The sequence below is a fragment of the Misgurnus anguillicaudatus genome, chromosome 16, assembly GCF_027580225.2.
Source record: "Misgurnus anguillicaudatus chromosome 16, ASM2758022v2, whole genome shotgun sequence".
NCBI lineage: Eukaryota > Metazoa > Chordata > Actinopteri > Cypriniformes > Cobitidae > Misgurnus > Misgurnus anguillicaudatus.
The window spans coordinates 28,547,688-28,572,013 of record NC_073352.2 but is presented as its reverse complement, the minus strand read 5'-3'; the positions used below and the strand labels follow the sequence as shown (position 1 = coordinate 28,572,013).

Genomic DNA, 24,326 nt, shown 5'->3' with positions numbered 1-24,326 from the left:
TAAATTCCTGTAACAGTGATGCTTTCCCTGCGAGTTCAATAAACAGGTCACACGCCAAAGTCACGGCGTTGGTTGAGAGCCAGACAATAACCTGTTGAGCTGCTCACACAAAAAACGTTTTAAGAGTAAAAACTAAAGTGCGCATTCATGAGTTCATCTCCCTATACAGTCATAAATGATAATAATAGCATTAAAAAAATTGTCTCTCGGTCATGAGACTCGGCTCGAGCTCTGAGCCCCAGACTAGTGAACCAGACAAAATAAAGTAAACTGGATCATGGGAGAGAGTCACGATGGAGGGATGCTGGTATAATTGTTGTAAGGGAAAATAAACTTGTTGTAATAACCCGGCTCCTCCCAAGCAAACATAGTATTAATAAATGTTTTGATTATAAAGACTGAAAGAAAGGGAAGTGATGTCAGATGTACTAAATTTTAATAATGACCAACCAACCACCATACACAAAGTTGTGATAACATTTGATTTGTGTCCTTGTAGTTGGTAAAGCACTGCATTAGCAATGCAAAAGTTGCGGGTTTGAATCCCAGGAAACACACATAATGTTGTTTTTTTATTAAAATGCACTGCAAGTCACTTTGGATAAAAGCATCTGTCAAATCCATAAATGTAAATGTAAGACTTATTTGTATATGTAACATGCAAGAAATAAGGTACGAATGGAGGGCATTGTTTGGCACGATGTGAAGCGGCATTAGGGCTGAAACGATTCATCGAGTTACTCGATTTACTCGATTCAAAAAATTCCTCGAGGCAAAAATTCTGCCTCGAAGCCTCGTGAAATTCCTATGACGCGCACTACCCGCGCCGAGATCTGATTCACACGGACCGTTGTTCAATGTTCAGGAAGCACATCATAGCGCGTGGTACATTTTGAATTTAGTTGGCGCGATGGCGGAGCGAATATGTCCATAAACGGCAAAGAGAGACTGTCTAAAGTTTGGGATCATTACATTCAGCATCTGAACTGAAAGTTCACCACTGTTGTTTCACCAAGCGTCGATAAAACAAGGTAACGTAGCTTCCGCTGATTTTAATCTCATACTGTATTTGTAGCGATGTCGTTATGCGGTTTGACTAGATATGATGTTTAGCTTTGATGTTTTTAAGTAGTAAACGTATTCACGTTCAATTGCAGGACAGTATAGATTAAAAAAGAACCCCTTGACACGCACGCATGCACTACAGGTGTGTGTACCAAAAAACGGCACCACAGTGCAATCATATATGGGCAACTTGTAATCTGACATATTTTGTTCAATAATAATAATCTTTGTCTTATTGGAGTTTAGCATAAGGAAGTTATTCTCTCTCACGCGAGTCAGACCGATCGCGCAATGCATCACATATGCTTAAACTTTTATGTAGCCACGCAACAATAATTTCAGTATGCATTCACTGTATACAGCGGGACGTGATGTTGTGATTTTTCGAACGGATTCTTAACCTAAAATGCACCGCAATGCAAGTGATGCAAACCAAATGCAGCGTTCTATTGAAAAGTAATGTATATATTTCTGCAGTACCAAAATGCAATGAAGCAACTGAACGTCTGACTGGGGTGTCACGCACAAAACGCGTGCACACGCACAAACACAAGTGCACGTGCGCGCATACACACAGGTTGTTACCATAGCAAATAGGCTCACCCCAAAAATGATATATTATGTTAAAAGCCTAATGGTAAATGCTGCAGGTGTAGAAATGTACATAAACCAGATATTTACTTTGATGTCAGGGCTAGATTACAGCATGAAACCTGTTGTGCATATTAATAAATTAAAGTGTTTAATTGTTGGCATAAACACTAAATGGGTAAAAAATTGAAATAAATAGGCTTATTTCTTGGAGCCAAATACCTCTGTTTTTTTTAGAAATAAAAGCCAAATGCTTGAACATTTTACAGCCATGTCATTTTCGTTATGCATTATTTGTTTTGGTTGTTTAAAAACACACCAAAAAATTATCTGATTACTCGATTAATCGATCGATTCAGTGCTAGATTAATCGATTACAAAAAGAATCGATAGCTGCAGCCCTAAGCGGCATCTATACAAAATTCCTTCAGATGTGATTTATTTATGATACAGCACAGCTTCAAGTAAAACGGTTACCATACAACATAAAAAATAAAGCAAAAAAATATATATATAACTTTCATGAGGTAAAAATCACTAACAGCCTTCCTTTCACTGAAAAAAATAGTGCCTGATCAACCGTGAACAACTTTGTATTCAAAGTTACTGTTAGTTTACATCTCCTTACATTAAACAACTATACATTATTAAAAAGCATTAAGACTCTCGGAGCCGATGGTGTAGTGGGCAGCACTATGACATGTGGTGCTTTCGCACTTTCGGCGACCCGGGTTCGATTCCCGACTAGTGGTCATTTGCCGATCCCATACCTCTCTCTTCTCCATGTACTTCCCTGTCCTCTCCTAACCTCACTGTTGAATAAAGGCAAAAACTGGCCCAAAAAAAGAAACAGGGGTTAAGACTTACGGTACGTTCACACAGAGCATAAGCGTTAGCGCTTCTCATTCACTTTCAATGGATGATGTCATGCGTTGCCAAACTGAATTGTGAATCCGTCCGCGCCACGTCACGGCTTTTGCTCGCGGCAGAAGTTGAACATTTCTCAACTTCGTCAGCAAATAACCTAGGCAGAGTTACGTTTATGGAAGACCGGAGCATGTGATTGGCTGTTGGCCACGCTTCAGACAATTTCTGTTTTTGACCTTTATTTTATTCTGAAATTCTGTAGTGTCTTCATTTTTTTGTAATGAATTTGTAATGAATTTAAGTACTTAATTTGAAACGATGAGACAAAACAACCCCCCATTGAGGCTTTTAAAGGTGGGGTGCATGACTTCCAAACACTTTGGAAAAGGGAGTCGGGCCGAGTACCAAAACACACTTTTAGCCAATCAGTAGTAAGGCGTGTGTCTCCTAACCGGCATCGTTTCCTGGGTTGCGTATGTGTGGGGCGGGTCTTTCAAAAGAAGGTTCAGATTCTATTGGGGTAGGGGCGTGTTTGTTTAGGTGATATCAAATATCAACATTGGCTTTCAGAGATCACAAACCCCGCCCCGCCTTTAATTCAAAGTGTGCATATTGGGAGAAATATTGATTACATTTTATGTGTTTACTTCAAATTTCTCCACGGATGGGTAATATTTTATCCATATTATTCCAAACATGGCTATATAAGTAGCGCTGGAGGCTACAGCCATTCACAGTCAGTCTGTTTCATTCACACGCACACACACACACACACACACATACATACATACAGGAATATCTGGACCACTGCCAATCAGAGGGAGGGGTCCGCCCTTCACTCTGATTGGTTTAGACCACAAAATAGGCTTAATGCGTGTCTGTTGTTGAACCACAGGGAGAACTTCAGAGTCGCAGAGACTTTTTCCCCTTGAACAGCTGGTCGCACTCGTGCAACCTCAGATTTTTTTAAGTCGCACCATTGAGAAATAAGGTCGCATGTGCGACCAAATTGGTTGCGGTCTAGAGCCCTGCACACAAATATATTATTCTAAGACAAACTTTCATTTTGTATGCAATCAAACACGATTAATCTTTTGAAAGGCCTAACTCAGTGGTTCCCAAACTTTTTCAGCGTGCGGCCCCCCTTGTGTACCGTGCATTCCTTCGCGGCCCCCCAAAGAAAATTTATGACAAAAAACTGTTCTAAAACTCAACATTTAAAAAAAAAGTAGTGCTTTTGGTTAGTAGCCTTATTTTTGTAGGTTTAATTACACAGAATTCATGATAAATTAATGTATTTCATAAAATGTCATAAAACTGGGGCCCCCTTGGCACCATCTCGCGGCCCCCAGTTTGAAAATCACTGGCCTAACTAACCGTTTTATTAATTTGCATATGGCACCCCCATAATATAGCACTCTAGCAGGTTAACAATCACATGGATACATGCAAAAACACCATATCATCACAGCACTAACAACACTTAGATCAACTCACCCGTCACAACTATACAAAAACCTCAGCTGAAATTTTTTTTTCACAATACTCCAAATCAACTGGGCAGTTCTGCTTCAGCAAACGGAGACATGCGATAGTGTGTATGTGTGTTTTTGCATTCATTTGAATGACGGTTGGATGCAGGAATATTACGCCTTCAGTAATTCAAACTTTCAGTCAAACAGTTTCAGAAACACACACACAGTGTTTGTTCACACTCAGTGCCCAGCAGTGTCCGACTCTTTATGATCTGAGAAATGCTACTAACACACACACACATGCACACATACACACGCACACACAAACACACACACAAACACTTAATATTCTTTCTATGTTTGCAAGCTTGAGTGCATCTGACTGTCACCAAGACAGAGGCTCTACTATGGGGTTAACACACACACATAGCAATTTCTCTGACTAAGGGCCAATGTGTGTGTGTGCAAAGGTTTGCAACTAAACTGATGCTATATATATATTAAATCTATAATTCATTTTATGTAGCAGATTATATGATTTGTGCCATGTAATATACACATTTTCCACATAAACAGGGTTTTTAAATGACAACTCACAATTAGGTTGATTATTTGAACAGATCAGGGTTTCCCGCAGAAAATTTGTCAGTAAGGTGGAAGGGTTGGGCGTGCAATCAGGGGCGGGGCATACGCGTTATAATGAAAATGAAAATATTTTATAAAAACACTCAAATAAAACTTAATTTTGAAGAAACTATGACAGAAAATGAACACATATTACATTATTAGATTTTTAAAAGATACCTCTAACAGAAATACCGGTAGCTGCGTGATGAAGTGAAACTAAAGGGTTAATAAACACAAACACTGAAGCAGATGTTGTAGAACGTCTGGCGAACGATGATAGATTGAGCGAAGATTGTAAAAACTGATTATTTCCCAATATTAATTACATTACCTTAAAGGGGTGTAACTAGCACATCAATAACGTGAGCAATAGCCTCAACAATTATATCGAATCAACAAGCACTTGCAACCTAGCTAGCAGGTTGCTCAAAAAATAAAATCACCAGCTAACTTACTTTAAATTTGCAAAAACTATAGACTAATACAATAACAGGCTTAAATAAACCCAAAAGATAAGTCCATTTACAGTTCTCACGGACACACTTTTTATCAACTGCTATCCTCCAGACAGTGACAGACCATTTCGGCCATGGGGCACGCGTGCTTGCTCACGGTGTGAAACGTGTCCGCGCTATTCTTCGAGATGCACTTGACAGCCTTTTGTGCAGAATTTTTTTTTGGACGACCTAGTTAAGGCGGTAGGGTTTTCCAGCTTAGGCGGGCCGCCCGAACTGCAGTGCTGCGGGAAACCCTGCAGAGACATTTTCTCTTATCTGTACAAAATAAAACCCTAGAAAGCACTCATTGAAACCTTAGTGCTACAAATACAGTATAAGTAAGCAAAAGCAACAATTAACTAAATATTGTACTCTAATACAAGGGTCAGATGATCTGAAAAATGGCTGTTTTGAATGTTCATTTACATAAATGTGGTATTCATACTATCAAATTACACTGCCATTAGTTGCAAAAAGCAAACTACAAGCCTTTGAAAACAGCTGAGCTACTGTCACACAACTGAAAAATACACACATAGTCACATACACACACCTCCATTAATCTCTGCTTCACATTCATTTACTAAACACTAACACAACTCTTCCAAAATCACCAAACAATCCCAAGCATTCACACACTCCAGCTACTACAGTGTTCACTTCAAGAGTAACTAAACCCTAATCCAACTTTTTTTAGTTACTGATCTGTAAGAATAATGGTTTATTAGTGCTGTTCATTGATTTTAGTCAGTTTTTTGACATTTGGATATAAAGTGTTTCAATACTACAATATATGGTGTAAAAACGTCTGAGTGCTGCCCTCTTCAGGTTGAACGGTGGCTACTGCAGGTGAATTTTCCTATTGGATGTTGGGTCCAAAAAATGACTCGTGACGTAAGCAGTTTCAAGCTTACCATGCCCTTGTTACGATCTCATCACACACTTGGTACGAGCTTAGGTCATCCCCTCTATCTCTGTTGGGATCTGCCTACTTTTCTTTCATTTTTCAAATGTTGCCAGTGGGTGGAGTCAGGCTCTGACCAGGGGTTTAGTTACTAGGGCTGGGCGGTATATCGGATTTAGGGGATATATCGATATGAGTTCCTGACGCGATGCGGAATTAGACAATACCGTTTATATCGATATGGTTTGATGCGACTCAAGCGCACATACATGCGCTCTGCGCGAGCCCGCCCGTCACCGCAAGTACGCGACATGGAGAAGCACGCAGAAACTCTGTGACGCTTGGATGCGCCTCATGAATGTGGACATTCAAAAACTGCGGCTGCATGCACTCGGAGGATTGTAATAATTAGGTTCAAGACTAAAATAAAATGTCTCCTCAACCTGCTTTTACAGAGAGATCATTGGAATTAAGTTACCGCTGCATATGTGTGCTTTCATCCCAACAACATGTCTCACGCTCCATCCTCCATCACAACACCTATTTATCTAATACGCTATTAAAGTTATTCCTCATCACTATAATAGCCATATCAGGTGAGTGATACTGCGTTTATACTTGAGTTCGACGGGACGTAGACGGGAAGTGCGTAGATAAAACAGAAACTCCGAAGGAGTTTTATTTTGTTGTGAACTTTTTCCTCAGATTCAAAGCCCAGTATAACACCCACAAACAAGTCTCCGTTATTTAATTTTAAAACGTCACTTAAGAATTAGTAACGAATGATTGTGCTGCTTCAGTGAAGCTATTAGTGTGAATTAATGAGATTATTATTAAGAAATAATAAGCGAGGATGTGTATGTGAATGAAACAGAGACAGTTTAAACGTGCTGAATGTGTGCGCGTTATAGTTTCAGTTTGCACGTAGCCAATCAGATTATAGAACCACATCTGTTGTATAAACTTTATTATTTTGGATCATATGTTTTTTTAAGTTTTGTCCATTTTTGTGACTGGAATACACTATAAGGACAAAAGGACTGTGACACCCCCTTCAAATGAAGAGGATTGACTACTTTAGTAAATTCTGTGAAATCTTAATGCTACAGACAGTTCAGTATGTTAATGAGAATTGTGCATTTCAAATTTTATGGATTTAATCATTTCGATAGTATGGGCAGGACACTTTTCTATAATTATAATTATAATATAGATTAAAGATCATATTACATGATAATGCCCATGTGCACAAAGCAAGGTTAAAAAAAGAAATGATTAAGAACTTCACTGGTTTGTATATAAAGTTGACTAAACCCAGCTAAACAACTTTGGTATGACAAACATTTACCACCCATCAAGGACATGAGCATACAGTCATTTCGGGTAAGATAAAGGCTCTAACAAAGATTATTTTTTATATGGTACTGCATGGTAGCATTAATTTTTGTTTTGATTTGAAGTGGAATTAGATAGTTTATTAGGGAGTGTTTACAACTTTATGGTACACCAACTTCAGCCACAAAGATTATGCATACTGTTTAAATAAAGGCTTTGACTTTCAAGTAAAATTTCTATCCTTTTTGTAAGAAATACCGGATATATATCGGATACCGGCATTCCTAAAAAAATACTGGGATATGAATTTTTGCTCATACCGCCCAGCCCTATTAGTTACGCTTTCAGTGTTTGTGTGTGTGTGTGCACGTGCGAGATTAGACAGATTAATCTGTTCATGACAGACTGCAGGTCAGACCAATTTTCCTGCTGCAGTTGCCAGACACACACACACACACACACACACACACACACACACACACACACACACACACACTTAAGGGTTTAATTACCTTTATAAAGAACAACCCAATGACAATGCATTGTTTTATCAGCATTTTTTTTAAATGACTACAGGCAAACCCAAACCACAGCCCTAACCACACCACTAAAAGACAATAGAAAAAATAACAATCAGTTAAAATATTTTTCTTTTAAAAACACACACACACACACACACACACACACACACAAAACGTAATATTATCATTTGTTATTGGTCATTACAAAGCTCATGGGAATGCTTGATTCTAATTGGACAGTGACAGTCGCAATATTTGCAGGGTTGTTATTCCCAGATAAAACAAATAACACACGGTAACCCGGATTCTGCTAATCATTTTGACAGGTTAATTTAATTTATATAAACATGTCTTTTAATAACATACACTGTAAAAAAAATCCGTAGAAATTACAGTGTTATTGCAGCTGGGTTGCCGGTAACTTGCCGTGGATTTGAGTTTATGTTATTTGCTGGCAACATTTTGTTCAGGGTTGAATGAACATTAAACATTTGCAGGTCTTTGTCTTTACAGAGTAGAACTAAAATGGCGGCATCAAGCAAAACATTCTGGGAAACAAAATCTGAAGCAAAAACTAGGGATGCACCAATACCGATACTGGTATTGGGTATCAGCTTCGATACCACATTTTCTAAAGTGCTCGTACTCGTTAAAAGTCCCCCGATATCGGGGACCAATACCACGGTCTGAGAAATGTCTATGTTTGACGGCAAGTACTGAATGCAAGTACTCGTACTCCAAAAAAGTGGTATCGGTGCATCCCTAGCAAAAACAGAAAAAGGTTGATGATGATTTCTGGTTCCCAAAATGCTTTGCATAAGGCTGTTATTGTATAGTTTTATTCTGTAAAGATAAAGACTTGTTAATGTTTAAAATTTATTCAACTTTGAACAAACTCTTGCCAGTAAATAACATAAATTTAAATCTACAGTAAGTTACCGGCAACCCAGCTGCAATAACACTGTAAATTCTACAGATTTTTTACAGTGTATATGACATTTAGGGCTGTCACTAGGGATGCACCGATATGGAAATTTTGGCCAATACCGATAACTCTTTATATTTGGGGGCCGATAGCCGATATATAGGCCTATAAATATACATATTCATTTTCTGAGCATGATTGCAAAGACAAAAGACAAACAAATACAGTGGACATACGTTTTTATTTTAAACCCTTTAGATTTTTAATTTCCATAAGTTTGCATGTGATCGCTTTTGCTTTAGTACTGTCTTTGCTAAATTTCCTCATGCTGTCAAGTGTTTGTTGTACTGGCTCTTTGGTAGTGCATAACGGTGTTTGTTTGGCGAAACTTCAGATAACTTATTAGATAAGTAGGTTTGAAGTTTTTGATTTATTGCCGCCTTGCATTACCTCACATTTGCAGCTGTTGCAAATTGCAAGTTTGATATCTTCTATTTTCACGACAAAAAACTCCCAGACCGCAGACATCTTGTCTTCGCGCTAGACTAGCATACTCTTATTAAGCACGCAACATGCGTCATCTTCGTGATACATCACTGAAAGCACCAATCAAAACTCCACATGCCCAGCAATGAGCAAATGAAGTGGTTCAACAAGCCAAAATAATCCATTATTTTTCGGCTTTATTTATCAACCTAATTTTGCTATCAGACTGATAACGATAATATAAAAATTAAGCATTTATCGGCCGATAACGATATGTCGGCAGCTATATCGTGCATCACTAGCTGTCAAGATTATGAAATTTGGCTGATGGTTAATTGTCTAATAAATTGTCATATAACATCAAAGTACCGTGAGATCAGACTGCTTTTATGCTTTGTTATTGCTCCTGCGGCCCAGTAATGTCACTCCCCAATCATTCTGGGCATCCTTCCGAACTCTCTGATGAAGCCAATACAGAAGTGACTTAAACTGCAATTCATCGACTGGCCACTTGAGGCTGGCTCCAAAAAGAAGTCAATTCCCATTTACATCCATGTTAAAATGCCCACCTTTACAGTAGAAAATAATATGTTTACAGCCTGGTACAAAAAGTGTTTTTGGTCTAAATAACTAACTTTGCCCTTCATGACAACTGTGAGGGGGGTGAATTTGTTTGTAACTCATCTGTTTAAATTATATCAGGCCTTAAAGTTCTGCATAACTAAGGGCGTGGCCATTTGAGCGACAGGTGAACTGCCACTGCTGTCGCTAGAATCGAGCTAGGTGGGTGTGGTTTCAGCAACCAGCCACCTCAGCTTCACCCACATCCCGCCTCTATCACGGACACTATGTACATTTTTTACAGTCTATGGCAGCGCAAAATAAAATTAAGAGAAAGGTGGCCCCCTAATGCTTCGGGGGGCACTGCATACCTATATTATAAGAATGCTTAGCATTACAATCCGGCTTTATTTTTCATTAAGGGAGATCATTTTATCTCAGTTACAAATTTGACTGGTAAATGATTAAAAATGATTCGCCCTTGTATTTATTGCATTGCAACAGATTGGCAGATTGATAAGCAGATATGCTTTTTATGACTAGACCTATCAGTGTGGCTCTCATGAAAAAATAATGAAGACCACTGTTCTAGTGTAATTTATTTAATTGTTTTAAAAGCATAATTTCATTTATACTTTATTTCAACTGCATGTAAGTAGCTGCTGCATTTTTATCCAATCACAATGTCTATAAAGTTAAATTAAAGGGGTTAATAAATCTCTTTATCTGCAGTTCTGACATCAAACAGACACCTGCCACATCTTCACCACATGAACATTATAGTAATACACGGCAGAGAGAGCGAATGACAGAGCAAAGCGGACGTCCTGCCGTTATAACCATCACTTCCTGAAACAGCATAAACACACACAAACATGAAACAACGCTTTCACACGCAACTGAGTCGGAGGCACGCTAAATAATCAACAAACAAACATTTCCTAATAATAACAAAACATCTGAAGCTGGTGTCAAAACGCTTTATACTCATCCCATTTTATTAGCACATCCAGTTTATTGACATTTTGTCATAAAATAACAGAATGTTTAAACATTAACTGTGCTAATCTGACAACTGGAGTAGAAAATGCATTACATTGTTTCGTCTTGCCATTGATTGATGAAGTCAAAAAAAGAGTTGGCTAAGGGAAAGACAGAGAAATGATACAATATCTGTTGCATTTTGTCTCAGTGTACAGTATAAGGGTGTACTTTATGACCCAGGAGTAAGCTGCACGACACCTGCAATCACAGAGGAAACAAACGGAGTAGAAAGGAGCTTTAAACTCATCAGATCACATCATTTAATAAAATTGAATAGAAAAGATGGATCTGTCTAAAGAAATATTAAATAAACATGTGTCAGTACAACTAGATTTCCCTAAATGTGAAAATTCTTCGGATTTAAATTCAGTCAGTGTCATCACATTGGAGCAGACGTAAATAAATGTGTGTCACGTTATTGCTTATATTGGTTGATGCAGGACAGGAGTTTTCAAGCCGTGACACTGGCACGGCTAGACAGTAATAAACAAATGATAGTAATAATACTAATAACCGTTGGACATTTTTTATCGCAGTTAACAATTAAACCGGTAACCGTTACATCTCTACTTTGTTGGAAAGTGTTAACTCTTTCCCCGCCAGCGTTTAAAAAAAAAAAGTTTCAGAGCCAGTGCCAGCATTTTTTATGATTTTCACAAAAGTTTAATGCCTTCCAGAAAATATATGTTGAATTTATAAACATACAATATATCAAATGAAAGAACAGACCCTCTGCTTTCAAAAAAAGTTTAATCCTACCTTAATTTGTTCTCTTTTTATCACCTTTCAAATACGAGGTTTCTTTAAAAATACAAAATTTTGAGCAAAATGCTGAGATAATTTCAGTTTTGTGAAAGACTTTTAATAGAGATCCATTTCAGGGTGATCCTCAAAACATACAAAGAGTTTGAACAAATATTTTTGAGTTTAATAAGTTGGGTAAGAGCGCCTCCTGGTGGATAATAGCAGAAATATGGATTGCTGGAAAAACTCGTCATTAACAGGCAGAAGTTTTCTTTCTTGGTGGGGAAAGAGTTAATAAACTCAATTAGCTCGCAAAATCGCTAGACCGGCGGGATATTTTGAACTCCTGTCGGGCTGCCAAAATGTATCTCCGCCCTGCCCGTTGGGCTATCTTAGGGAAGAAAAAATATTTTAATGTTTTTGCATGTCTCAAATTTGGTTAGGCAATTATATTGTACGTAATTAGGCATCCTCTTGTCAGTCATTATCCTCATGTAACAAGTGAAACTGTCAGGAAATAAAATGAGTACATAATAAAACCCATATTTTCCTTTAATGTGCAAGTCTGATATGCGCGCGCTCCTCTGTACCCGCTTCTCTCGGCTCTGCTCTTTTACGAGTACCCGCTTTTGATTGTTGTAAAAACAGAGAGCTAGGCGTCTAAACTGATCTGTTAACCTAAAAGGAATGAAATATTTATTTATTTGTCATTTCGTTTCACCTCAGAGTCTAACATTATTCTAGCGATTTCTTTTTTTCCCTATTCATTTAGTACGAAAATATATTTTTTGTGATTTCCATGAAGAGAATATGATGTTAGAAGCTCTTGATTGTTGTAAAAACAGAGAGCTAGGCGTCTGAACTGATCTGTTAACCTAAAGGAAATGATTTATTTTAGATTTCACAATTTTACAATTTATTTTACAATTGATTATTGTTGCCACACTTGCCACATGTTGTGTATTTAAAATTGGTTGTAAATAGGGTTAGGCATTAATAAGTGTTTCACTTCAGCCTAAACCCCTTCAGTCATTGCTGTATTATAAACATTCTGTTTGTGTATGTTGTTATGTTTGAATGACTGAAGAAAAATAAACTACTACTACTAATTTTGCTTAACCTCAGTATAACATCTAGCAGTTTTATTTTGCTTTCTTAATTTAGTAACTTAACGTTAAATATGTGAGAACTAAAATATATTTTAGTAATTCCTGTCTATATGAAGAGATGTTATTTTTAGTTGTACATTTTAATAACGAAGAGGCGGCTAAACTTCTGTGGTAAGATCTGTTAACCTAAAGGTTCCTTTTCAGTAAATATCTGTTTTAAGTCTTCTAGTATAGGTTATTGTGTTAAAGTCACTGGTTATTTATATATTTGATAAAATACCATGTGTGATGTGTCGAGGTATTTTTATAAAAAATAACATGTGTTATAAAACATTCATATAATATTTCAGTAATAGAATAACTGAACTATTCTAACGTTAGGGGAATGTTAAACTAACCTAAAAATAACGTTAGGGGGACTTTAAACTAACCTAAAAATAACATTATATTTTCTTCAAGAAAACTTTTCTAAATCATTGGGGGAAACAAAAATTGTTAGCTGGGGATGGACGGGAACAGTTGGCTTCCATGGAAATCCAGGATTTATCAATATTCTACATTAAACTATGTCTTTTTTATTTGGGCTACTTATATTTATTTCAGGCTACCAAAAATTAAAGAGTGCCTGCCTGAATGGCTACCAGGGATTTTGAAATTTTGCAAACCTTTACCAGCACTAACGCAGTCCTGTAGGCCGGCATTGTTGTTTTTGTTATAGGTTACTTACTAAATTAACATTATGTACATGACATCACCACAGTTCACGTTTACATAGTTTACAAGGCGCCTTTATAAAAACGTGCAATCTTCAACATTTAGTAGTTCAGTGTATATGTGAGCTTGAGAGGAATCAAATACATACAGTTCATTAAAAACCAACCAAGAAATATTCCTGAAAATTGGAGTTAGCCTGCAAATTTAGCCTGATTTGATTGAGTTTACAGCTCCATTTCATCATTTAGAAAATGAACACAAGAGACCCCTAAACTCCACATTTCTTTATAACTCCATTACTGTACTTTTATAAGGGCCCTCTTAATAAACATAAATGTGGAGTTTCTCAAAGCAGTTTCCTAGACAGACCTTATATTTCACACTGAGACATCATGTGACTGAATGTAAAAAGGTTTCTAACTGTATTTATTAACTGATGTTTATGTGCTACTGTCTGGATGTACAATGTTGGCATAAATTCAGGGTAAAAATAAAAGTAAAATGCTGAGGTAAACAAAGCTGGTACCTCTGAATCAGCACTATTGCTTTCCTGGACGGCTGTGCATTTCTGTACAAGACGGACTGAGCAGTGGAACAAAAAAACAACCAAACAAGTGCTCATGCTTAAAACATCTGACCTCACCCTAACAGACACGAACACGTACAGTAAACTTGACCTGTAAGCATTGAAGTACACTCTCAGAATAAAGCTACATATGTTGTCACTGGGATGTACCTCTTAAAAACAGACATGTACTTCTGAGGTATGTAACTTTTCGGAACCAATGTGTACCTTTGAGGTACCAATACGCCCCTTTTAGGTACAAAAGTGTACTTTTTAAAAAGGTAACGCCCCAGTGAAAACTTTTGTATCTTCTTGTGCCTTTATTTCTGAGAGTGTATGGAGTAAATACTCTGCAGTTTAACCCTGCAGGGTCCAAAAAACAAGTGTCCAATGAAGGTGAAAACTGCCCTTTCAAGAGTACATTAAATATCAGTTATAAGGAAATAGAGTGTACATAAATGATAAATGACCTTATAACTGTTAATAAATCTTTATTCGTAACAGGTGTTTCATGGAATGACGGTAAATGTGAATTTTAAACTCTGTCTGGTAAAGCATTAGCCTAGGTTGGCACATGGGCTTAGTTTTTAGTTGCGCTATGATTGACAAGTGTACTGGTGCATATGGGTCATAAGGTTTTCTGCATGATTTATCAACTGTACACAATGACTAAAAAGTCATGGTTAGCATTTCTGTTAGCTGGGGAAGTGAATGACATAAGCATTTATCTGTCCTGAGGGGACAAACTCAGCTTTACATGCCCAAGATTAAACACGAGAGACAACGGAGATGAATGCAGTACTGCAGGTAATGTCACATTAGTTAAATGTTTACACCACACAAAAACCTAATGTTCAGTGAGTCAGTCAATATTGCTCAATGAAACATCCAAAAAATATCAGCACTGTTAGATCTGTCAGGTGACATTTGTCAAAAAAGACATTTTAGATCTATATACCAAAAATCTGTCAAAGAAATTTGAGATGTTACGTTTAAAGGGATTCTCATAAAACCGGTCAAGATTTTGTATGACATTAAAACACATCAAAATGTCAATTATATTTGCGTTAAAAACTACTACGCTTTTATGCTTAAAAATTCTTTAAAATTGTATTTGATTTTGGAGTGCTTTATTACTGAATGAGTGTTCATATTATCTGTCGAGTTATTTTTAGTATTTGATAAGTGTCACTACCCAGGAGAGCTATGTTGTAAAAACAGCCGTTGTTCAAATATTTAACATACTTAACATCTTTACACACTGAGATTACTGTCCTCACACGGCACACGCAGCACAAGTTTACAACCGAAACAGTATTGTGAACTAGTGATGGACGATTCTGGGGGGAAAAATGGAATCACGAATCTCCCAAGATTCTGAATGGCAACTAAACAAAATAACTAGTTTACTAACATAATTTACTAGATGTTCTGGCAAAAAATTACAGCAATTGCTTTAAAATGTAAACAGGCTGTTGTAGACATATTTGCATATAGCATATATATTGACCAAATCCATGCTGATTAGAGCATTAAAAACTTGAAAAGTGTTACATTTAGGTAAATTTAGAACAGATAAAAATGTGCGATTAATTTGCGATTAATCGCGAGTTAACTCATGAAATCATGCGATTAATCTAGATTTAAAAAAATTATAGGCAGGGCTCAAAATTCACTTTTTTATTTGGTAGCACTGGTGCTCCCAACTATAAAGAGTTAGGAGCACCAGCAAAAATTTAGGCGCATCCATCCAAAAATTAAAAAGCACCACAACTACAATGTAAAATGTTAATAGATTTATTTTATTAAAAATAAAACACCACCACCGGGCTTTACACATCCTATGGCCAGCATTTAAAAGTTGGTCTTCTATTTTATTTTATTTTATTTTTTGCTGCATAAATTCCTAAATTAATACCCAACTGCTGTTGAAATAGTATAGCAGCAATAATAATTTAACAATTACAGGTAACATGATTAAGATTCCATAGAAAATCTAGCAAACACGTAAAACACTGATTAATTGTGACATTACAAAAGTGACCCTAATATAGAAAGCTAATATATATATTGGTATTGATAACTGCATTACCAGGATGCTTTTACTACTAAATAGGCAATGTTTTAAAAAATACAACAAAAACATACCATCAGCATTGTCGTATTCCACAGCAACATGGACCACAAGGATGTTTGTCGAATGTCCATTCACCAGCGCATGCCCACAGCCGCAAATACACCATCAAACACACTTTGACAGACAGGTCGGTGTCTCCATCAATAAACAACACATTTGTCATGACACGTCTTGTGTTTTTGGCACTTTCGCCATGTTTAAGCAAGGTCTGGCGCTTAAAAGGTTTTGATTCCGCCACCAACACAATTTTACAGAATTTACAGTAAACACAGTAAGTTACATTTTCATAGCGGAGACACTCGAAATATTTAAGCCACTCTCTCTGAAAGGTTTAACGTCAACTCGTATTTTCCGGTGGTGGAGTTACATTTGAATCCGGATCGTCGTCAAAAAATACAGTAACAACCTTGGCTGTAATCGGCTCGCTCTCGTCATGCTCGCGACGCGTTCGTCTTTTCACATTTGCGCGCTTCACGGCAACAAGGAATGACTGACGCTCAAATATTAGCCAATCTGCGGTCTTCATTAAACGCAAGAACTTAATGGTGAAATTTGATTGGTTATGTATCGTTGGAGAGAACACTGAACCTGGGACAGCGCCAGCACGCAGGATCACAATCAACTCGCCTCACAACAAAATGGGCAGTCGCACAAATGCTCCCAAATATATTTTAAGGTCGCACAGAGTAAATTTCGGTCGCATATGCGACCAAAATGGTCGCAATTTCGAGCCCTGATAGGGATGCACGATATATCGGCCGCGTATCGTTATCGGCCGATAACTGTTTATTTTTAATATTATCGGTTATCGGTCTGATAGCAAAATTAGGCCGATAAATGAAATCCGATAAATGATGGATTATTTTGGTTTGTTGAACCACTTCACTTGCTCATTGCTGGCCATGTGGAGTTTTGATTGGTGCTTTCTGTGACATAGCACGAAGATGACACGTGTTGCGGGCTTAAGAAGAGTATGCTAGTCTAGCGCAAAGACAAGATTTCCGCGGTCTGGGAGTTTTTCATTGTGAAATGAATATGAATATTTATCGGCCTATATATATATATCGGTTATCGCCCCCAAATATAAAGAGTTATCGGTATCGGCCAACATTTCCATATTGGTGCATCCCTAATTTTTTAATCTATTGACAGCCCTAGTTTATATGTAAACTATGTTCCCAGAACTTCTGTGATCATTTGAATATAAACTGCAGAAAGAAATAATAATGATAGTTTTAACACAGTTTGCAAATAAAGTAAAGTGAACTACTTGTATGTGCAGTATACAGACAGACACGACACGCAGCAAGAACAGTATTTTTTCGCATCCATGAAAACAAAGCACAACGAACGTGAGCTTCATCCGCGCTTTAAACACAAAATTAAAACGAGTGTGAACCAATCCCCCTTGACATGAAGATGGCTCTCCCTAACTCTGTGACAGTGCAAATTCTCGTATGATTTCTGTCAAAGGTTTAATAGACATCCGAATTGTTATAATTTAGGGATGAGCTCATGGCTGTGTGTGTTTGAATTGAGATCTGTTTTTTTTTTTTTTTGATTAATCACGCAGCCATATTGTAAATAATTTGTAAAGCAAAATGAAATTGGAATCATAATATACAAATATGATCCCAACTATAACAACAAGGTTAAAATAAGGAGAGGATATGACATCATCAAACAGGGACATCTGGTGCAGGTGTGATGATGACCTGTGTGGACATTTAGCTGCGTTCAACTTTATTTTTTGTTGATTTAATCTCCTGATCAGACACAGCAGACAGAACACCTAACAACTAAAACATGATCTTTCACATACAAAAACACAAGTGTTTAGTATTCTTGCTCCATGCCAGGGGTTGTATAGAACTTCAATTGGCAGAAATGAGACAAGGACAGTCCACTACTGAGGACACTTTCAGAAGTACTGTCCCTATACCAACATCTGAAGGCCACACTGCGCTTATCCATAACATCTGTGATGTGACAGAGCGCACATTCAGGAATTGTTACACCTTTATGAATTTGAATCATTCATCTAAGTTTTATGGAAACCAAAAATACATGTGATATAAATTAGAAAAGCCTCTGTAACTAAGAGGATGAGAGCAGATCAAGAATGTTATAATTAGGGATGCACCGATAGGATTTTTTTGGTCCGATACCGATTCCGATTTAAACAGACAACTTCTGGCCGATACCGATGCCGATACCGATATTAAACACTTGTATACAATACTATACAGTTGGTCTATTAGCTAGTTTATTTCTGCATTAAATAATTTTTACTGAACATGGATTGGATCTAATTAACAATCAACTGACCAACATAATAAGTGAGGCACAAATTAAGCTAAAACAAATATAGTAAGACAGCATGACAACCTTCAAAGGTGGTTTTTGCTATTCAGCATTTATTTTATTAACAACATTAACTCATTTTTTACATATAATGGATTTCTTTATGCAGTTAATTAATAAACAATCGGTATCGGCCTTTCTCGTGCTATTGCCGATATGCCGATGGTTTCAAATTAATCAAAAATCGGCCGATAAATATCGGTGGCCGATACATCGGTGCATCACTAGTTATAATATAGAATAGAGATGATCTATAAACTTTTTTGTATTGTCACTATGGGCTGGTTACGGTTTTAAGGTATATTGAGGTTTTAAAGAGTCAAGGTTTCAAAACCACTACAATTTTCTGTGACACCATTTCCAAGATATGAGCTGTGTTTACACAAACTTCATTAAATCATTAAGTCTTGTAATTGATTTGATGTTTACATTTAATATTTATTACAAAAATAAAAATATTTGAAAGAATATTACTATTTAATGGCTTTATTTTACCTGGCATACAAGATGTTGTATGTTGCTGTATGTTGTCCATAAAATGTTGCTGATTGTATACGCAGACATTTAAAAATAACACATTTTAGTGTTGCATGGCAATGCCACAACACAGTGAAACCACTTAAGGTTATCATATCGCCAAAATCTCATTCCGGCCCATGCCTATTCTCAACTAGTTAAACAAGATCTTTCACTTTATTAGTCTGTATAAAAAACAGACACTTTCTGTATTTAAAAGACTAGACCACCTCAGACACACTATGACAGAGTAGTTCCCTAACGCAATTTGAGCAAAATCTGTTGAATGACAAGAGTTTAACAAAATTACCTCTCTTGGGATCGGAGACATTTACCAAAGGTTTTTATATGCAAATGTTTTTTACAGATACAACAGTTTCTGCAACCATACCACCCTGCAACAGTTAACATTACAATAAAACAGAAATCTTGGTATTATTCACACTAGGGATCGACCGATATGGATTTTTTTTGTGCTGATGCCGATACCGATTTTTGTTTCATCAGCCTTAGCCGATGACCGTACAGGCTGCCGATTTTCTTGAGCCGATACTGCTTTTGCTCACTCAATTTACATCATAAAAATAACATGATGATGCCAAATGTTACAAGTCTCAATTTAAACATTTATTGAACTTAAAAAAAAACTATATTTAACAAGAAGTAAAAACAGGTGAGGGTGCTATGGAACCATGGACTGCTCTCTCCACAATGATGAGGAACTATCAGCAAAGGATATTGATTTCTAGCACTTTACTATTACAAATATATATATATAGATGAGAAATAAAAACCCGCTTTGTCCAGCTATGATCAGCCGAGCTTTTTTTGTTGTCATGGAAAAGTTGGTTGTTTTTAGTCACATGACCTGCAAACGCTTTCGGCTTCCAGCACTCGGTCTGTACATAATGTCGGAAAAAACGGCGAACACAGCAGCCACGTATCGGACGATGACGATACACATAAAACTAAAAAAATTCGGCCCGGTATATTGACCGGCCGATATACCGGCCTATCACTAATTCACACTGTCATCAAAAATATATTAAACTAATGGTAATATTCAGAAAAACTTTTAAACTGGTTTAAGGAAATCCCATGGTATTGTGTAATGGTTTTGAATTATGAATAACTATAGTAACTGTGGTACTCTGGCATGTCCACCATAGTAATTTTTGTAAGTGATCCCTTCTCAAGCAGATAGAAACCCCACACCTGTTCAAAGGCTGAATGATGGTTTACAGTTTCTTCTCATCACTACATCATCTAAAGTTTCACCATAAGGCACCAGGTGTGTTTGATGCTCTATGGAAACCCTTTCTGAAAGGTGAGCATCTGAAAGAGGGCTTGTCCCATCTTACTACTTTGCACAGAGTACCGATCACAGAATACAACTTCTCTGAGTTGACAGAAAACCTGAATGACTCGCTACCTATTGTCAAAATGTGCAATATAACCAGAGCACACCCTTCTGGGAATTCTACCCACAATTCAATGCAGCTAAATCCTACCTTTCTGGCTCATTATTTGATCAGAAAGAAGTCAAAAAATTAGTTAATAATGACAGATATGATTTCGAGATGAATCCTCACTTAAGGGCTGCGTCTAATTACTCACACTTGCCACTCGAAAGCACTTGCACGCGACAGGAAGTAAGTGCGCAAGACTGCCCCACGTCTTAAAACTGCGAAAGTGCGGTGCACTTAACCCACACTAAACCCACACGATCTCAAATACCTCTTCTGAGCAGTTAGCAAGGCTAAGTTTATTCAATTATGCATCATGTTCTGGATGTAAATCGTGAGACTTTTGCCCAATCCTCGCAAGATGTCCCAGAAACTTTTAATTGTAAGTTAAGAAATGGATACATATTTTGGTAGTAAAACAGAAAGTGTTGCACATTTCATTGGTGCAAACATGCATTTTGTTTTGTGCAAAAAATTGTAGATAATAATAATAATCATATTAATAATAATAAAAACAATAATGTTTAGCTAATCTTAATTTTTGTGTGTGTGTGTGTGTGTGTGTGTGTGTGTGTGTGTGTGTGTGTGTGTGTGTTATTTCAAGAAAAACTTAAATATATATATTTTATTAGCCTAAATAAAAAACGAATACGTTTTGGTGCAAATTGCTGCCACTACCTGGATTGACATTTTTACACTTGCTAAGAGTCCCGTGCACGCTTGGGATCTTCACGCCCACTAGAATACTTTCCTAAAATACAGGAAATACGGTGTGGATATTTGGACGCAGACAGATTTCTCTGTACTACCGCGTAGTAGACAGTGAGCAGACACACGTGGGTGTGGTTTGCGCGTGTGCAGACTGCTTAATGACGTCACAGAATTCCCTTTCATTCCAGTGATCCAGTTTTCCGACTTGCACTGCAGTTTTATGGTGTCGCCGTGTTATGTACCCAAGGCAATAACATTCCTGCCAATATAAAGGCCTGTTTATGTTCCCAGCAAAAAGGTGACTGACATCATTAAGTTGCGCCAGCGACAAGTTTCACGACGATGCAACACTTAAAAATGTTTTTAACATGACTGAGAATGAAACAACGCCTCACTCATAAAACATGATACACTACACAGTGATATGATTCAGCATCTCCCTTACTAACGTTACAGGGGTACCACCATGGGAATTTGGAAACTTACAGACCATGTACTAAATTTATTCACGTTACCTCAAGGTTCTTGTAAGTTATTCAACGCGTAATACTTCTTAAAAACCACAAAAATAGCATTGTAAGTTTACAATATGTTCATATTTTCTGACGGTTCTCACTCCAGATCGTTTCATCAAAGATGCTGGGTGTCTATAGATTGCTTGCTGAAGCTTTGCGAGGGAATACTGTGATCCTTCAAAACAACCTTAACATACACACACTTTCTCAATAGAGATGTCGGAACACTCAACACAAACTTCTCCCCAACTGCGATTCGACTCTGCAACCAGTAACATATCCAGGAAATGAAGGTTGCAACACGTAGAGTAGAAACATCATAAGGTTTGCATTAAAATAACCAAGAACCGAACCCGCGCGTGGGACAGTTAGCGCAATCTGTTGCCTACCTGACACTTTACTTTAGTAAATGAGAACAACAGCAGCGGAATACACAAACAAACAGACAGCACTTACAAACTTCTTCTTGCTTTCTCCATCTTCGTAGTTCTTCTTGCTTTTCTTTTCTTTCTCTTTATCTTTGCCACTTTTGGTAGGGCCAGCAGAAGCCGAGTATTGATCCATAGTTACAGCTGGAGTTAAAATCACGTATTTTTCCCCAAAATGCGCGGGCTCGGATCCCCGCACTCACTCGCGCTGTCCCCGCTCAGAGCTTCTGATCCCGCGGCCTGCTGCTGCTGCGCGCCGCCGACCTCAGCTCTTCCCCCGGCACAAAGGAAAGGGAGGGAAATTTGAACCCCGATTCCTCTCACGATTCAATATTCAGCTCTGGAGCGTGAAACAGCAGGTCATAATCCATAAATCTCCACGAAGCCACGCGCGCGTGAATTTAGTCGTTTAAGTTTGCCTCGACCTCTGAAGCAACAAACAAACTGCGCTTTATATCTCTTAAGCTGTCTGTCTGATCTATCACCCTACACGAGTGTCATTAATACATTCGATTGACATTTAAGAACTGTGGTTCATATCATGATGAGATTTAAAATTACACCCAATATTTAGTGATCAGATGAAGTTTTCCGCTTTCTTTCTCTCGCTCTTCCTGTTTCTGTGTGCGTGCGTGTGTGTTGTGTAGCGTTGGGTAGGTCAAATGGGAGGAACCATCATGCGCACGACACACATACACCTGAGTCACATAATACACAGGTACAACACTGACTTCTACTGACAATTCACCTACAGTACACTGAAAGTTAGGGTATTTCATAGAGAGATTTTAATAGATTTTACTTCTTGTGATTTTTTTACAAATAGAGAGAAATGTCCTTTTACAGGCATGTTACCCAAACCTTAATAAAAGAGAATATGTTTTAAAAGATTTTGATACATTAGAACATAAAAATATTAGAAAAATGTATTTGTTTTTACCTCTTCTTCCAAATGCTAAAAGGTCAACATAAAAATTTTAAATGAAATTTATCCAACAAACAAAGATTAAGATTTAATTTTGATGTGAATAACTTGTGTCTTTTTTGTGAGATAATAGAAAATTAAGATCACTTTTTTTTGTTCTTTGTGAAATGATTTGGAGAGATGTTCAGAGTTGGTTACAGGTTAAACCAATACTGAAAAATCCAGCTAAAACCAGCATAAGCTGGTGAGCTGGTCTCCCAGCTTGGTTTTAGCTGGTATTGCTGGTGTAGCAAGCTGGTCTAGCTGTGTTTTGGTCCATTTTTATGCTGGTCAAGCTGTATTTTGGTCACTTTTTAAGCTGGTCTAGCTGGACTTAGCTGGTCAGGCTGGAAGACCAGCTGACCCACATGCTTGCCCAACTTAAACCAGCTACTGCCACCTTAAACCAGCTAAAACCAGCTACCTGGTCTTAGTTGGATTTTTCAGTAGGGATTATACTCCCACCCTCACAATACAGATAATCAAATTTGGTATCTTTTTGGAAAACAAGGATTTATAGTTGGTTATCAATTTCTTGATCAGATGGTACAAGTCAAAGCCTAACTTTAATCAGTGGTTAAATTAGGTTAAATTTATATACAAATCCTTAAAATTGGTTAATAATAAGAAACCCCTTCAATTGGTTTTACTTTTTGATGAATAATTTATGGTGTTTTGTGATGTTATTATTTATTTATTTATTTATTTATTTATTTATTTTTAGTATAATTAGTTCAATGTTTAGTTTGTGCTCTTATTTTGTATTTTTGTAATTTTCAAGTACTGGTATAGACTGAAACATTTTAATTTTTAAACTTTAATTACGCAATAGTATAGATCATTTTAATACATATAGCTTATGTATATGTATATATATATATATATATATATATATATATTTTTTTTTTTTTTTTTTTTTTGACGTTTGCATAGATGTAATTTTAAAAACAAAATTGCAGTCTTCCAAACTGACAACGTATTTCAGATGATATTGTAAGAAAGTCTTTATGTTTCCTGGTCAATCTAAAGATTGTTGAGTTAAAAGATTATAAAATAAAATAATACGACACTTTTTGATTGTTGTTACTTCATGTCAGTGATCAATCAGTAAGTGCGAGGCTACTTCAATCTTTAGATGTTAACATTAAAATACAATTGAATTTATATGGCAGTACAAAAACTATAAAATCTTTAA

The 24,326-nt window shown here is 37.0% G+C and overlaps 1 protein-coding gene across 2 annotated transcripts in view; it reads right to left on the bottom strand.

Moving 5' to 3' along the window:
• Nucleotides 1–22,817, bottom strand: part of LOC129421823 (protein diaphanous homolog 1) — a 116,093-nt gene extending 93,276 nt beyond the window's left edge. For both annotated transcript variants that reach the window (XM_073854447.1, XM_073854448.1), the window contains exon 1: nucleotides 22,196–22,817. In XM_073854447.1, the coding sequence (XP_073710548.1) occupies nucleotides 22,196–22,303 (108 nt within the window). In that variant the 5' untranslated portion in view covers nucleotides 22,304–22,817. The remainder of the gene's footprint in view (nucleotides 1–22,195) is intronic.
• Between the last annotated feature and the right edge of the window lie 1,509 nt (nucleotides 22,818–24,326).